Source organism: Penicillium cosmopolitanum (genome assembly GCF_028827165.1).
Source record: "Penicillium cosmopolitanum strain IBT 29677 chromosome Unknown utg000006l:49.0-5199605.0:1.0-5204138.0, whole genome shotgun sequence".
NCBI lineage: Eukaryota > Fungi > Ascomycota > Eurotiomycetes > Eurotiales > Aspergillaceae > Penicillium > Penicillium cosmopolitanum.
Window position 1 is genome coordinate 426,762 of NW_026622676.1, and position 16,632 is coordinate 443,393.

At 47.6% G+C, this 16,632-nt stretch overlaps 7 protein-coding genes across 7 annotated transcripts; 3 read left to right on the plus strand and 4 right to left on the minus strand.

The window, feature by feature from the left end:
- Positions 1 to 497: 497 nt before the first annotated feature.
- On the minus strand, positions 498 to 1,670 carry N7509_004675 (PWI domain-containing protein; the record flags this gene model as incomplete). Its single annotated transcript, XM_056629312.1, has 6 exons — positions 498 to 922; positions 975 to 1,005; positions 1,061 to 1,225; positions 1,309 to 1,374; positions 1,483 to 1,507; positions 1,567 to 1,670. The coding sequence occupies 6 exons, from the start codon at positions 1,668 to 1,670 to the stop codon at positions 498 to 500; spliced, it is 816 nt and encodes a 271-aa protein (XP_056488614.1).
- Positions 1,671 to 1,925: 255 nt separating this feature from the next.
- N7509_004676 (archaemetzincin) lies at positions 1,926 to 3,287 on the minus strand (the record flags this gene model as incomplete). The annotated part of the gene is made up of 1 exon (XM_056629313.1): positions 1,926 to 3,287. The coding sequence occupies one exon, from the start codon at positions 3,285 to 3,287 to the stop codon at positions 1,926 to 1,928; it is 1,362 nt and encodes a 453-aa protein (XP_056488615.1).
- A 2,419-nt stretch (positions 3,288 to 5,706) lies between these two features.
- N7509_004677 (DUF924 family protein) lies at positions 5,707 to 6,231 on the minus strand (the record flags this gene model as incomplete). Its single annotated transcript, XM_056629314.1, has 1 exon — positions 5,707 to 6,231. One exon carries the CDS (start codon positions 6,229 to 6,231, stop codon positions 5,707 to 5,709), a length of 525 nt encoding a protein of 174 aa, XP_056488616.1.
- A 703-nt stretch (positions 6,232 to 6,934) lies between these two features.
- On the plus strand, positions 6,935 to 7,577 carry N7509_004678 (uncharacterized protein; the record flags this gene model as incomplete). Its single annotated transcript, XM_056629315.1, has 2 exons — positions 6,935 to 7,143; positions 7,328 to 7,577. The coding sequence occupies 2 exons, from the start codon at positions 6,935 to 6,937 to the stop codon at positions 7,575 to 7,577; spliced, it is 459 nt and encodes a 152-aa protein (XP_056488617.1).
- Positions 7,578 to 8,557: 980 nt separating this feature from the next.
- On the minus strand, positions 8,558 to 9,308 carry N7509_004679 (glycoside hydrolase family 134 protein; the record flags this gene model as incomplete). Its single annotated transcript, XM_056629316.1, has 4 exons — positions 8,558 to 8,658; positions 8,710 to 8,837; positions 8,902 to 9,028; positions 9,086 to 9,308. The coding sequence occupies 4 exons, from the start codon at positions 9,306 to 9,308 to the stop codon at positions 8,558 to 8,560; spliced, it is 579 nt and encodes a 192-aa protein (XP_056488618.1).
- Positions 9,309 to 10,633: 1,325 nt separating this feature from the next.
- N7509_004680 (beta-mannosidase) lies at positions 10,634 to 13,441 on the plus strand (the record flags this gene model as incomplete). Its single annotated transcript, XM_056629317.1, has 5 exons — positions 10,634 to 10,764; positions 10,820 to 11,785; positions 11,849 to 12,279; positions 12,504 to 12,571; positions 12,659 to 13,441. The coding sequence occupies 5 exons, from the start codon at positions 10,634 to 10,636 to the stop codon at positions 13,439 to 13,441; spliced, it is 2,379 nt and encodes a 792-aa protein (XP_056488619.1).
- A 1,275-nt stretch (positions 13,442 to 14,716) lies between these two features.
- Positions 14,717 to 16,533, plus strand: N7509_004681 (uncharacterized protein; the record flags this gene model as incomplete). The annotated part of the gene is made up of 4 exons (XM_056629318.1): positions 14,717 to 14,933; positions 14,991 to 15,260; positions 15,332 to 16,005; positions 16,069 to 16,533. 4 exons carry the CDS (start codon positions 14,717 to 14,719, stop codon positions 16,531 to 16,533), a joined length of 1,626 nt encoding a protein of 541 aa, XP_056488620.1.
- Positions 16,534 to 16,632: the final 99 nt, after the last annotated feature.

Here is a 16,632-nt window from a genome sequence, read left to right on the forward strand (position 1 = left end):
TTCAACGCCAATAGAAATGCGGACCGCATGCGCATGAAGCTTTAGCTATATCTCCGAGGTTCAAAGTAACCAACCTCATTCGGCATCATCTGGTTGTCCCTTCGTTTGCACAGAATATTTCCCACTTGGTGATCCGGAGCGAGGCGAGAGGCCCTCGCCTTCATCAACCATCTTTCGTCGCTTCTGATCGGGTGCGGATGCAGATGATGTGTTACGCCTTCTCCGACTGGAAGGGTTGTATCTCTCCATGGAACGGCGACGACCTCTTTCCTTTCTAGGACCGTGGCTTCGGCTGCGGCTGCGGCTGCGGCTCCGATCTCCAGGGCTACGGCGCCGGTGGTTATGTGAGTGGTGATCATCATCGCGACTGCGACTGCGGCTTAGGCGGCCAGCGTCGCGATCTTTAACTTTCCTACGACCACCTCGCTCACGCGATCGCGATCGCGATCTGGACTGGTGTTTGGCGTTTCCGTGTCGGTTGTGGTGTCGCGGGGGTGTTACGCTGCGGGAGACAGAGCGGCGTCTGCCTCGGTCTCGCCTGGGACTTGGTGAGCGGGAGGAATCATTTCGGGATATGGATCTGTCTCGATCACCGTAGTCCGGGCTTCGTCGCCTCTGCCTATTCTCCTTGCGATCTCGGCGATCCGGCGATTTCGATCTGCTGAAGCTGCGGCGGCGCTGTCGACGGGGTGGTGAGCGGGAGCGAGAAGGGGAGCGCGAATTGGGGGTGTGGTCTGGTCGACGGCCTCTGTGATTGCTAGATGGGACATAAGAATCGAAATCACGGCGAGATGGGGGTTCACGGTATCGTTCCCGGCTTCGGTATCGGGGCGGAGATCGTGAGTTTCGTCGACCAAAGTCACGACCGCCGCCTCGTCTACCTCTTCCGCCTCGATCGCCTCGATCACCACGCTCTCGGCGTCTTAGGTCGTCCATCTCACGATCACGGTTTTGCTCTTGTTCTCGTTGTCGACGGGCTGCTTCCGCAGCCTTCTCGGCCTCGGCCTGTAGTTCAAACGGTCAAATGGGTGCTAAAAGATAGCATTGGGATGTGCAGTACCTTTTCTTGCATCAATTCTAGCTTCTTCGCTTCCAAAAGTTCCTTTGGAACACCTTGGGGATTTTCTTGACCGCTGAGGCATAGCGACCATAGTTCTTGACAAAACTTGGCTGTATCTCGATCGAGGAACCCGGTCAGTTGGATCTGGAGCGATTTGATATCGGGCTAGTTGGAGAAAGGTGAAGCGTTAGTCAATGCACGTATATTAAGTTGTCGAATGTGAGTAAGAGAAAGTCAAGGGAACATACGAAGCGCGTCCCTTCTAGGAGATTGAAACACAGCTCGATCACCACATCATCTTCATTGCCAAGGATCTTGATCGACAATCAGTTCCAATTCTTCCGCATGGCCCGATAACCCATATCCTAGGGCGTTGCCCTGTAGAATACTATCTGCACAATTTGTTCGATGAGGGTACTCACCTCGGAGATTCGACTGGCAATCCATCTGCAACGAATGTTAATTTCGCGATTGCGGCATTTTGGGAAATCCGGGGAAAGGCGCACTTCTTCATGACTTCAATGTTGACTTTCTTCATGTCCACCTTCCGGCTGAATTCCGGAGGAAACTTGGTCTTCTTCAGCAGCTTGGCATCCACGGGGGCCGCCATGTTGGAGTGAAGCTGCGCGAGCGAGGTATGGAAGCAAGGTGTGGGTGAAGCTCTTCGGCGTGGAATAATGACCAGCGGGCGGTGTGATACTGCCGCTTACACCTTTCTGCCTTGTGGCCTTAGAGCCTTACGGACTGGCTATCTTACCCTCAGTCGCACCTCCTACAACACTTCATTACAATCATAAGAATGATCATTGAGAATACAAAAACTGGTATTTCGGAGCTATATGCGAGCATATCCATCTCACCGGGTCTATTCTTCGAGCTCAACTAATCTTCCACGAATCCAAGCCGCAAAAGGCGCAAAAATGTGTTCGTTCTTCCTATGAGGTTTCTCACAAAATTGGAGAAGGGCGTTGTATCGTCGAATAGCGGTTGTCGAAGTGGCATGGAGAACTTTGACCAGGTCGACCGGACAAAGATAAGGTGGTTGAGAAGCATCTTCGCCCACCGATGCCGTGCCCTGCATGGAACAAGCATAGTACATGCAGTGGTCAATACCGAAACAGTGACCCAGTTCATGGCTAGCTGTTCGGCAAACTCGCCCAAGCCAAAGCGCAGCGAGCGAGGTCCCCGTCAAACCTTCTATGGGAAGAGTGCGATGGATGGATATCGCAGCTTCCATGGGCCATACCCTGGACGTGGAGGAACCGACGTTCCCTTTGTTTTGTTTTGTTTTCGTGCGTGATTTGGATGTCTTCTTGGGCTTGGAATCCTCGTCAGCCGCATCACAGAAGGCAGATGTATAACTTTCGCAATGTGATGCTGGCCAAGCATGAAGACGTTCGACCGATTCAACTTCATCCAAGTTTGGATTATATCTCGCGCTCGAGACAACGGCAACCCGGCTCCCTCCATAAGCACGACCACAAGCAAAATCATCATTTTCATCTTCGTAAATATCATGATTGACCAAGAACAGAAGTGCATATGCATCCTTGGGCAACATGCTAATCGCAGCGTCAAGAAGGTCATTTAGATTGAGTTGACCATCAAAGACGCCATCCTTCGAGCGACGAATACGAATTCGAACACATTGCCGAGATACTTGCAGACCCACAAACCTCGGCCTCTGCGCTTTGGCTTTGGAGGTCGAGTTGGCGGCCGTTGCTCCGGAATTCCATCGGACGAGGCGTAGGGTCGATCGAGGCATCAGCTTGACTGGAAGCCCGTGATAAAACGCACTCAGATATTCATGTACCTCCTCAGTCAAAGGTGGCTCCACTCGGTCTTCCTGCCGATTATCTTTTGGCTGACTCCACGGCTCAAGGAAATCGACAGCATTAGTTATTTGTGGCGGAGGAACCACATAGACAGTCCTCCGACTTGGTGTAACTGAGTTGCGATCTTCCTCGTCAAACCATTCCTGCAAAGATTGAGGTGGATATTCAGGATCTTCGGCAATCTCATCCCCTGGCAATACCAATGGCCCAGGAAAGGTTTCCGGATTACCTTTTACCAGAGCGGGGCTAGGCAGAAGCTTATCGTTTTCCAGCTTTGTTGCCGCAAGGCGTTCTTGCATATTGGGTCTTTTGAACCCTGCTTGGGCAGCATGGCGCGAGCATTCAAATTGCACAGAACGGTGGCTGCATTCAGAGGCCGAGGCAGATGCCATGTTAGGGGTGCGTGAATGGAAGGGAATGAACTAGAATGGCGTCTAGGTGGAAGAGCGGAAGGGGGCGAGGGCGCCATTCAGGATGGACGATTTATATAACAAGGGAAACTTGAACGATCACTGTTAGGCTGCGGCTCTTGAGGATTGAAAGCGGGGGACAGCTACCCGAACTGATTAGGTTCCCCACCACCTGGGCAGGTTTCAGGACCAGAATAGGCCGCTAGTCGTCATTTCGTAATCGTACTGCAGTTCTATGGAAGTCTGTTTTATTTAATGATAGGGGCAAAAAAGCTATTTAACAGAGATTACTGCTTTAATAAGCAGGCTAATTACTAATTACTTGGTAATTAGCAATGTATCCGACTAGTAACGGTGACTTTGTCGGGACACCAGGAGGAAGCTTTGCCCACCCGGGCAGTTATAGCTCTCCATAGTTAAGTGCAGGGTGGCCAGTAGTTGGATACAGAGGTATTTTACAGTGGTGTTGCAAAACCTGAAGCTTGCAAGCTCCTATTGCCCTCCATTTTCGACCGCCTTCTAATGGCAGACCAGCAGCTACCTAAGATAGAATAGAGTAGCTAATCTATTCTATTTTGGGTAGCTACCAGTTCACCTTCGGGAGGCGGAGACCAGGCCGGTCAAAACGGGCTTGGAAACCTTTCCAAGCGAACAGTAAAATACCTCTTTATTCAACTACTGACCACCCTCCGCTTATGGAGCGCCGTACCAATCCAAGTCACATTATCCAAGCACACTCGACCTTGGCTAAACACCCATTCTACCCTATCACGAATTGTAATGATATGTACCTAGTGTTAATTGGCGATATTGGCAAATTCTACCTTTTCAAACAATCGGTAGACACATTGTTCGCTGTCGAAGGCCCAATTGTGGCTTGCGGTGCATTGCACGAAGCATTTCTTTTCATTTGAAAGCCCGGATACCTCAATCTCAAATCTCAACCTCGAACACGTACATAAGAATAACGCCGCTGCAAACACATGATGTTGCCATGGGCATCATGCCAAATAATCGACAGAAGCTAAAAGGAACCATATAGATCTCCTTACTAGTCGACTGGATCATCGGGGTCAAATACCAGGTGGAAGATACAGCCAGCCAACCCATGACCCAACAGAATCCAAGAGCTCGTAGCCAGCCGGGGGGGCTTAGACTTTTGGGAAGTCCAATTTAAGGCTCTAGGCGGAGAGCACTGTTTCCGCAGCCATTGCACGCAGTCTTCGATCATTATCGCGGGAATAAAAGCCATAAAGAAAGGAATAGAGCCAGAATTTGGATTGGGACACTTTGTAAAAGATCGACAATTACATGATATAGACTCGAGCAAAGGAAAACCAAGGTCAAATTGGTATATCGCTCCACAAGAGACGGCCTCGTAAGTCCCATAATATCGCGGGTAATGAAATTGCTGGGGTATGTAAATGGCCGACGCATAAACTGGTGCCAAAACTTGCTGTTTATGATATTAGACACATCCCCGACTACATGAAAGCTCACTTACCCCCAAAAGTTGCGTAAAGTATACGAGTCTGACATGCGCCCAAATGCAGGAGGCCAATCTGAGGGGCTGTCTAAACCGACACCAACAAAGACGATCGACAGTAAGCGATATACAGAGTCTCCAATCAATCGGTTGACGATGAACCAGATGGCTAGATGGGTGGTTCCTCATTCCACCATTTGATAAAGTAAGATATTCCATCTAGGCTTCAATAGGGGGGGATTCTGCGACGACAAATTTTGAATAGTTATTGTTTGAATGATGTCAAGGACCAAGTATTGCCAGAAGAAAATCGCAGATTGGCGAAGTAAGAAGAGTGGCCGTGCAGGGCTCTGCATTTCATTTCGACCATAATATCGCTCATGAGGAGGTATGTTTTTCGCCTGCCAGGGTGTTTTCACACCTCGTGTTTATTCTAGAGTCGTCGCCGCGGCGAGAACGAGAGATGCTAAGCTATGGATTCTTGGCAACTTGAAAAATATCATCTCGATCCAAAGGATGGATTAATAGAAAATTCATCGATTGGATGGCCACTAGCACGAGTACGCAGATGGCTTGACACCAAGTAGGGCATCCTGCTGGTGCAAAGGGCCGCATAAATCGACAGGCAACCCAGACCACACAGGTAATGCTCAAATATCGAAGCGGTGATCCCTTTGGCGTGGTTACTAGGATAACAACAGGTATAGCATTCTGAATGAGGAAAGAGAGGACAAAGTCTAGAATATTGGCCCGCGTGGACTCGTGTAGACCATACATTATAGACTGCAGGGCCGAGATGATCACTCGCCGGTGCTCATGTAAAAGCTGAAAACCCGCTTTCATGGGAGCGGTCACAAAATGATCAATGGGGCGGGCCCACACGCCCAACAGCCAACCACAGAATAGGCCACAAATTTATGATCTATGCAGAATCCAATCACGATGGGTAAATCGTCCATTTTGTTTGATCTGATCGTGGAAATTCTTCGCCCAGCGTAGGTGATATGAGTCCCCAAGGTCGGTAAACAATTCCACCGACCTCTGTTGGTCCTTAAGGTTTTCAGAATGATTGAGCGGGGAGTACATATATCGCCTTTGAATGACTGGGAGCGTCTTGTCCCAACCCTTATCAATTGTATAATGAGCGATTGAAATTGCCTGCGAGTCGGTAGCGTACGCCTGTGGAGTATCACGAAAGATGTTGCGCGGGACTTGATCGAGTAAGAGAACTAGGGCCAACGCGCCCTCGCCCTCGCCCGCATCCTTCCACGAGTCGAGTTTTCCATCTTTGGCATTTTGATATAATCCACCGAGATGTTTTCTCATGTACGCATCGTCCGAAGGGCTACCGTACCAAAAGGATTTCTCTATTAGATAGTCGCGCGAGGATCTTGCCCCGAACCAGAAATCGAGGACATATTGGTAGGTTTGGATGGCCATGGCTGGCTTCAAGAGGAGTGACTAGTGGCGAAGTCAAGATTTAGACGTTTGAAGGAGTACAGTAGACGGCAGTGAAAGATCTGACTTCAAGTTGTACTTGTACAATAAAATAACCCCTGACGTCACCAAGCACTTCCGACGCTAAAGGCCGCTCATAGTTCTTAACTCCGTCTCCAACGTCTTCATTGTAACAGCAGCGCCTGGGATTACGTACCTATTCCAGTAGACTCATAAGACCCTGTGGTATGGAAGATCTCGCTTCGATATTCCTAGGCACCGTGAAGGGCACGCCGTCAACTGGCAAATTCCCTTACAGTCCACATTCACTAACCTTAGCTTTTCATTCAAGGCTGCCGTCAACACTACTCCTGTTCTTAAAGAACCAAATCTTCTCATCTTCTCATTTCAACTACTCTGACAAAGCGCGCCGCCAACCTCTCACGCGTGGACTGCTTGGGAGGGCTTTACCATCAGGTATTGAATGCTCCTCTGCACTCCTGGTTTGCCTACCGACTCGGAGGCTGCCGCCAACACTGCTTCTATTCCTGAATATAACCAAATCAAATCTCTTCTCTTTATGTATGTCTATACTGTGTTTGTGTTCAGCTTCGGAGATCAAGCCTTAATTCCCCAGGACTTTCCACACGTTGTCTACTCAGGCCGTTCTTGCCGATTGTTCATCATAGCCTGAGAGGTTGGCATCATGGGCATCATCAGCGTCATGAGCATCATGGATTCAAGCGGGTTGCACTTTCCCCGGTCTACGGAACATATGTACGGCAATCCTCTTTTCCTCCCTCGGATCAAAATGTTCCGTTTCGAGCGGATGGAAAACAAGGAGACCACTGCACAGGCCCTTCAAGATTCCTACCCCAACCTGTTCAGCGACAACCAGCTCTACGCTTTACTGAGGTATGCCCCACAACGCTCACGTCTGAACATCATTTCTCTTCATGCCGGTTCTCACGGAGAGTAATCATGCTAATCAATTTGGGCCGGGGATGTATACATCAACCTCATTCGAAACTGCAGTGGATTATGCTTGGCCCGGAGGAGCTATCTTTATCTTCAAGCGGCCTGATTTTAACTCACACAGTTTCCAAGTCTGGAATCCCGACGATGGTAAGGTCATGCGTATGGTGCAACCTTGGGAGAAGGACAGTCTGCTTATGCGAGAAACTCGCACCGCTTCCCATGGGTGTCCAGACAGGTTTCCAGACATATTTCAGAGCCCTATAGTAGTTGACGGAGATATTGATCATCAGCGCGTGCAGGTAGTTTTCAAAACTCCTAGAACATTCCAAGTGCTATTGGACCTGTTGGACACAGTCATCTATCTCAACTGAACACGTTTCCGGCATTCGCTCGTTTTTCTCTCTAGATGCCTTGTTTTCTACCTGGCCCTCTGTGTTTCTGTTACTTTTCACTTTTGACCCGGCCTTGCTCTATTTTTACCTTCCTGTTACCCGCTTTGGCTTTCCCGGCACTTCTCGCTTGTTCCTGGCTCGATTATTATTACTAGCTTGAGCCAAATCCAATGATGATCAATCACACAAACCCGTCCAACCAATTTTTAATTTCTGTAGACAATAGAAGAGAATCCCAATTCCATCTCGACACAACAACGACTTATATGGGTTTCTACTCTCTAAAACCGAGAATTGAAATTTTCGAGCGAGAACTGAATGACCTTGCCCGCCACACCTCCTGCGCACCATATCTACTAAGACCCTCCACCATCACCATCACTCATTACCGTACTAGGAATTAAGGATATTTTGGTAAGTTTCGAAGGCCATGATTCATTTCAAGAGGAGTAACTAGCACTTACAAGAGTATCTGGAGGTGAATTCGAATTTAGATATTTGAAGCAACGTGGGGTAGTGGAAGGGTTCTATTCTAGTTGTATATGACCCATGATATAACGAGGTACCTCTCTACAGTTAAACGCCGCTGATAATTTCTATGTCTATATCAAATCTATTTTCATTGACCTTTCGCACTTATGTATGCTTCGATTGATGTGTCTAGCCCTCAGAGATCTTGGCGCCTTATTTGTGTTACGAGAACGCCGCTGCAAAGACATGATATTGCCATGGGTACCTTACCACCTGATTGATAGCAGCTGAAATGAACCATGTAAATTTCGAACTAGTTGACTGCCCATGTGGATGATCGGATAAAATGCCAGGTGGAAGTTGCAGCTAGCCAACGCATGACCCAACACAGTACTTTTCCCGGCCGCTCCAACCCTCTGACTAGCTGCAGAGCTGACGTTCACCCTGAAAATGGCAAAGGCACTCCCCGCAAACTGCTACTTTGAGGCTTAGATGGCCTGGACGTTGACCCAAAAACGAGTATCGTCACTTTGGTATTTTTCATTGCTCTCGATCTGCTCTTGAATCCACAGAACAGCGTCTTTGTACCCTATTTATCGAGTCAGCCGAGTTATAAATGACGGTTCTCATATTCACTGACCTTGTATATCCGAAGTATCAGGATTTTCAACACCTGACGCTCCGTTGCGATGGCCGGCGAACCAAACGTCAAAGCCATGTTTATCCTCACCATCGTGACGGGCCTGGATGTCCTTATCCAAGTCGGAGCTTAAAGGATTAATACATTAGCATAAATATTCTCTTAGCGCCATAATATAGATTGGACACGCACTTCAAAACAACTCCATCATCAACCTGCTCCTCGGTCTGGCCTAAGAACGCAGATGCGGAATGACGGAGCATGTACCAGTTTTGCTTGAAAATGCCAAAGTTCGTAGCATCACCAGACTTGCCATCCCCTGTGCATTCATCGGTTAATATACACACTGAGCAGAATCTGGATTTTTAAGAAGTACCGTAGATATAATCACTTGTCATGGTCTTAGTCTCCAGCATCGCAATGGCCAAGTCACGAGTGTTGCCACCAGCGCCGATCACTGTTTGCTTTCGGACTCCGAGTCCAGAAACGATTTCATTGCCTCGATCGTTATCACGAGTACCAAGCTTGAATCCTGTTGCGGGAGAGGAGATGACAGTGGGAATGAGTGCGAGGACACCGAAGAAGGACAGAGAATGCATTTTTGATATCTTGGATAACAAAGATTCTCCAATCGTGATGTTTTTTTGGGTACTGGCTGTTGTTAGAGTGTTGAATGCTGGGACGAAAAAAAGAAAAACCGCGTCTTATATAGATATTTATGTGGTGGGAAGGGAGAGCGATTGTGAAACCTTTTTCACCCCTGTAAACATTCGACGAGTCAAGCCTTCCTAAGCTCCAATCCGTCCGTGTAGAAAATAGGAAAGATCATCTAACATTCGATGCTACTACTTGGCCTGCCGGCGGGTGCAAATGCTCCCTGGATGAATCGGGAGACTTGGCAAGGGTGCTCCGTATTCCGTCGTTCATGTCTGCGCGAAACCCTTCATTGTACCCTATCCAAGCATAAGTTATAGAAAGAAACACCGTATTGAGAATAATGCCACTTCTTGATGTTATTTTGAATCAGGCGGGGGGGGGGCGTTCTTTTGAGACAAAAGGTACTTTAGTTGTAACGGATCAGAAGACAGCCCACCCCTTGACGGTCAGTAGATGCGTTTGAGAAATACAAATAAATCATATGATTAGTATATTTTACACGCAGGCTCCTATTTAACTTCAGCTTTATAGGTGGTTTGTAATCACATAATGGATAAGGATGCTGTCGTCTCTGTAAACGTAGGGTCGCATCGTGTGCTTCTTGCGAGGTAGCTGGTGGGGCCCTATGCTGGACCCTTAATTTCCTCACACTAAATTCGAGTCACTCGCCAGTTACGGAGTCAAGACTGGTCTCAACCCAAACAGTCTTCGCAATTTAGTAATCAATTGATTCAACCGGCGTCGGAGTGCGCCAAGAACATTCATTATGAATATAATGCACTGTGTATGAAGAAGTAAAGGGCTGACCGTTTGCGCAGGTGCTTTTTGAAATAACATGTTTATCATGAAAGGCGTCGCCTGAATAATAAAAGAGAGTATAATGAGAAAGCCAGAGCCAAAAGCAAGAGCCCCAAATTCTTCAGCGAAGGGGCTCCTGGATGACTTGGTAAGCAGTGTTGGGACATCTTGATATTCAAGATCTACACTTGGCGTTTTTTGGGTTTCGACCATTCATGCGCTCCGCCTGCCAGTATCCGAAAGAGGCACTGAGTGGGTGGAGGCCGAAAGTTCCGTTACCTTTTCGGCAGCGCGGTAACCACCTTTGATAGAATTCAGGTCTCAGAGCTGGTTAATAATTTGGAGTATTATGAATAATATAAATACCGTGAGGCATGATATCCAAAGGTCGTGCTAGGGGTAAGTTAAAGCAATTTTGTGTGTTTGCCATTGCTTTCAAGTATACTCGTCGCCTGACTTTCTGCAAAATATGGGGTTTTTTGAACTACCGTTGTCTAATGGCTGGACATTTAAAGACCGAGACGATCATGATCCAGACGCATGGATGTCTGTACCGGCAGTTCCCTCTACTGTGCAGCAGGATCTGATTGCAAACAAAAGGTTCTCTTCACGAGTCGCATACTTCGCGGTTCCTTGGCTAACCCGAAAAATATAGACTCGAAGATCCTTACATCGGTTTCAACGAACTAAAGGCTCAATGGGTCAACGAAAAATCATGGATATATCGAACAGATTTAAAAAGACCTGATGTTCCGACCGGCGCCAAAGTGGTCATTGTATTCGATGGTCTGGACACATTTGCATCTGTTACTCTCAATGGCCAGAATATCCTGACAAGCAGTAACATGTTTATCGGTCATCGAGTAGACGTCACAAAACTGCTGCTAGAATCTGATGGCCCACATGTGCTTGAGATTGAGTTTGATTGCGCTCAGCTCAAAGCGCAGGAGCTACGAAGTAAGTACCCAGGCCACAGATGGGAAGGCTTCAATGGCGATATGGCACGCTTGGCTGTGCGTAAAGCTCAGTACCATTGGGGCTGGGATTGGGGCCCAGTCATTATGGCTGCCGGCATCTGGAGAGATGTACGCCTAGAGGCATACTCTGTACGAGTGGCAGGGCTATGGCCGCAGACACAGCTGGAGCACAATCGCAAGACAGCAACCATCACAGCTACTGCTGAAATCGATGCTGTCGTCTCCGGTTACTATACAGTTAGCTTTTGTTTGTGTCTGAGAGGAAAGCAGATTGCCTGTCAGAGCTTGTTAGTGGAAGTAAATTCCTCCAAGAGCATCGAAGCAAAGTTGCAGATCAATAATCCAGAGTTATGGTGGCCTCATGGGTACGGCTCTCAACCTTTGTACGATATGTCGGTTTCGATTTCGGGAGGCCCTGGAAATGAGCTGCATAAAATGTCCAAGCGTATTGGCATTCGATCTGCAGAAGTTATTCAACAACCTGACAAGCACGGTAAATCATTCTTTTTCCGAATCAACGGGCAGGATATTTTCTGTGGTGGTTCTTGTTGGATTCCAGCGGATAGCCTGCTTCCTAGTATCCGCCAAGATCGATACAAAAGTTGGATTGACCTCATGGTAAAGGGTGGTCAGACCATGGTCAGGTAAGCACAACGATAACAAAAGGAGTCAATCAAGTCTCTATCTCATTGCTGACCTCTGATTAGAGTCTGGGGCGGGGGAATTTACGAGGATAAAGCATTCTATGAGACTTGCGATGAGATGGGACTACTTGTCTGGCAAGACTTTATGTTTGCCTGTGGTAATTACCCGGTTTGGCCTGAGCTACTGGAATCGATTCAGCGAGAGGTCACCTACAATATCTGCCGCTTGCGACACCACCCCTCCATTGTTATATATGTGGGAAACAATGAAGACTATCAAGTCCAGGAGCAGGCATATATGACCTACAATTACGAGGACAAGGATCCACAGTCTTGGCTTAAGACGAATTTCCCCGCACGCTATATCTACGAGAAGCTACTACCGGACGCGGTGGCAGAGCTCTCCCCAAGTACATTTTACCACCCAGGGAGCCCTTGGGGTGATGGAAAACTCACGTCAGACCCAACTGTTGGAGATATGCATCAGTGGAATGGTAGGTCTACCTGAATTGCGTTATAGATCGAAGTCTCACTAATATATCTGTACTAGTTTGGCATGGAACACAGGAAAAGTAACAAATTTTTGATACCCTCGGTGGCCGCTTCAATAGCGAGTTTGGTATGGAAGCGTTTCCACATATGTCGACTATTGATTATTTTATCGAAAATGAATCCGACAAGTTCCCGCAATCACAGGTTATGGACTTTCATAATAAAGCGGATGGTCATGAGCGACGACTAGCGACCTATCTCGTGGAAAATTTGCGCACGGCCACAGACCTTGAGGTAAGTTTAACTTAATACTAAGCCATTCATGTGTATTTTAACCATAATCTGGCTATGTTGAAGAGCGATACTCAAAATTATATTTAGACATATATCCACCTTACCCAAGTGGTGCAGGCAGAGACGATGATGTTCGGTTACCGAGGATGGCGTCGCCAATGGGGCAATGACCGTCAGTGTGGTGGAGCATTGTTATGGCAAATCAACGATTGCTGGCCGACGATCTCATGGGCGATCGTTGACTACTTCCAACGGCCTAAGCCTGCGTACTACACAGTGAAACGTGTGATGGAGTCCCTGGCGGTTGGCGTTCGTCGTGAACACCATGATTGGAGTGTTGTTCACGCGAGACCCCCAACCAAGTCAAAGTATGAGATATGGGTTGCGAGTAGCCGTCGCGAGGGTATTAATGCTACTGTTGAGCTTCGGTTCTTGTCGGTGATGAATGGCGACAATCTACGGCCCCCAATTGTTTACGATGTTACCGTTACTCCTAATGGGACAACCGATATTGTTTCAGATGGAGTCATTGATCATATTGCGCAACATCAGCCTCATGTTCTTGCCGTACGACTCTGGGTGAACGGTCGCGTTGTTTCGCGTGATGCTGATTGGCCGCAGCCTTTGAAATACCTTGACTTCTCTGACCGTGGGCTGGTAGTAAAGGTTCAGAATGGCAATATCCCCGGACAGCAGAGACTCGCCATCAGTGTACTCAGACCTGTCAAATGTCTCGTATTTGAGGAACGGGATAACATAAAGCTCAGCGATAGCGCGTTGGACATCATGCCAGGGGATGAGCAGGTCGTGACAGTTTCAGGCCTCAGTGGGAGCGACTTGCCACTGAAGTATCGCTTTCTGGGCCAATAAAGAACCTTTTTCATTCCTATGGCTTGGATTATCATAAAATAGACAAATCATTTCAAAGTCTCCTGGACTTAAGATAATGAGATGTCGAATCTGACTAAAGGACGTACTAGCTATCGAGGTAACTCGGAAATTGTCAACTTTCCATTTTGAGAAGCAGCCGGGGTGTGGTAGGATGCCTTGGTGCTACTTTTCACTATGAGACATCCTATCCAAGTCCGGAAATGTACATTCTTCAGGGTTCTGGCGAGCCATTCCAGCACTTTTTGGTTGTGGGCTCTTACAATACGTATCGTAGGGCCCAACGGTACCATCCTTTCTTTGTCAATAGATCCTACTCAGCCCAACACATATCCAAACCGCAAAATAAATGAGGCCATTGTCTTGATATTGGATATACTACATTTTCCCCTGGATTTATGGGATCAAAAACAACACATTATTCATTTGCAAGGCTGAGCCCGTCGCAATAGCTTTTTTCTAGACAGTCAATATTCAAGGCGCTTTTTCGGTCTCATGTGAGCCAAAGTGTGCCAGATGGACTGGCTACAGGGCCCATTTGTGTTACCAACAATGGTATCTCTTGCTAGATATTCACCAGAAAGGAAAAGAGAGTGCTGAGGTACCCTGTAAGTATCAGATCTGTAAATGGCGAAGAAGCTTTCAAAGATAGCTAAAGTCTTACTAAAAATAGAAATAAATATAGCATTTAATCTAATTGCAACTCTTTCAGCGTAAAATCATCATTAGAAATTTGCCCCTTCTCAATTTCATGGCACCAAAATCGTACTTTTTCAAAATCCGAGGTCACTCTAGTCGTACCGCAGTGTTGGGTCGGCCGCCTTGGGATTACGAAGGGAGGCGGAATTTGACCTATTCAGGACAGGAGGAGGCGGAGATCGCAAGGCTTCGCTTCAGTGTAGATCGGTTACTAGGCGTATGTGATCACTCCACAAATTTCCCCGTCGCCTCCGATTGTAGTGTCTGGGGTAGCAATTGAGATATATCGAAGTGTAGCATGCAAAGGGAATTTCCGCCACTCTGCATCTCTTTTTGCCAAGGAGATCCCCAGGCAGTATCCGCTTGGTTGTTCATGGATTTGATACCTTGATACTGTCAATACTCGTATCTAAGGAGTGAAACACACATCTTCCGCATTACCAGAGAAGGAAATGATCTGCCACGCCAAAGCATTTAACTCTCTCGATACATCCTCATATGATCTTGGTGAGTTTAAATTTCCGAGCAGATCCCAAATTCCTAGGATTTTTCACAATCATGACAGCGGAATCATTGCACTCTCAGACAACTGAGAATAAGGGGTCCAGCGAAATGAGTCACTTGGAGATGGCGGATGGTGTTAGGGTCGAGGTTCTCCAAGGCTCAATGGCACTGGACCTGGCCAAACGAACTGATCCTCCCAACCCGTGGAGTCGGTCAATGCTAAGGCTATACGGATTCCTGGCCGTGGGCTATCTGTGCTCAGCCTTAAACGGTATGAGCGAGAAATGAAAGATTCTCCGGTCGATTTCAGCTAATAGATTGAATCTAGGATTCGACGGTTCACTCATGGGCTCTCTTCTCCCTATCGCCCAATTTAGAGATACTTTTGGTGCCGGGTTGGTTGGCTCTCAAGCATCTTTAATCCAGGGAATGTACACAATTGGAGGTGTTTGTGCGCTTTTTTTCGTTGGCTTCCTGCTCGACAACTTCGGTCGACGCTTTGGTATGTTTGTGGGATCACTCGTGGTAATTATTGGCACGATTCTAGGTGGCACCGCCGGTCACATCGATCAACTCCTGGCCAGTCGGTTCTTCCTTGGTAGGCAACCCCTTTTACGATTCCAAAAATGTTGACTGTCAAAACCGGAATGCTAATGAAAGGCAATGCAGGATTTGGGTACTCGATCGCTGCTTCGGCTGCTCCAGCCTACGTTGTCGAGATGAGTCACCCCGCTTACCGTGACCTGCTGACTGGTTTGTATAATTGTCAATACTATGTTGGTGCCATCGCCGCCGCAGGAGCCTGTAGAGGATGCTTGATATATCCTGACTCCCGTGCATGGCGTATCCCGATTTGGTGCCAATTAATTTCTTCCTGCTTCGTTGTGATGTTTGTTTGGTCCATACCTGAATCCCCTCGATGGCTTTATAGTCATGGACGCAGTGAGAAAGCCTGGGACATCATCACCGAGTACCACGGCGAAGGTAACCGACAAAACGCCTATGTTTCACTCCAGATTCGCGAATACCAGGACGCAATAAATTTGGAAGGTTCGGACAAACGGGCATGGGACTTTCGAGAGCTCGTGAACACCAAAGCTGCGAGATGGCGGCTTGTTTGTGTGGGAATTGCATCTTTCCTTAGCCAGTGGTCAACGGGTGGGATTACAACTTATTATATGGGTGGACTTTTGGAAAGCGCTGGTGTGACTGATACGACTCGTGTTCTGGACGTTAACCTCGGATACACTGTTCTCTCTGCCGGGGGCGCATATATTGGTGGCGTATTGACTCCCAAATTGCGCCGGCGACCAATGCTAATGGGCTCATCTATCTCTGCGGCTGTAAGTACTTCAGATTTGGTAGACACCTTTTGCGTTCTAAATTTGGTGACATCGTTCATTTAGATGCTTTTTGCTGGATTGTCGGTGGCTACTGGTATTTACGCAAAATCAGAGCAACCCCCGGCAGCTACAGCAGCAATCGTGATCATTTTCCTAACTGGATTTACTTATAGCTTTGGTTGGACGCCATTGCAGGCCATGTATTCTGTTGAATGCCTGGCGTATGAAACCCGGGCGAAGGGCATGGCTATTTACTCCGTCTTTACCAACATCGCTTTGCTTGTGAACCAGTTTGGAATTGGGAATGCCATGGGAGCTATCTCATGGCATACCTACATCATTCTGGCTGGGTGGAATGTTGTTCAATGCGTTTTCATCTACTTTTTCGCTGTTGAAACATGCAAGCGAACTCTCGAGGAGCTCTCAGATATCTTCTCTGCTCCCAACCCGAGAAAGAAGAGCACACAGCCTCACCAAATCGTAGTTTCTACAGAGACCGATGAGGTGTTGCAGACAAAAGAAGCTTAGCCTTTAATGCTTTCTGTGATGTATTCTCAGTTCTAGCTGACTCATGAATTGTGTTTCGGGGTGTATTAACCGATCACGTTTTCAGAATGCTGCAATTTA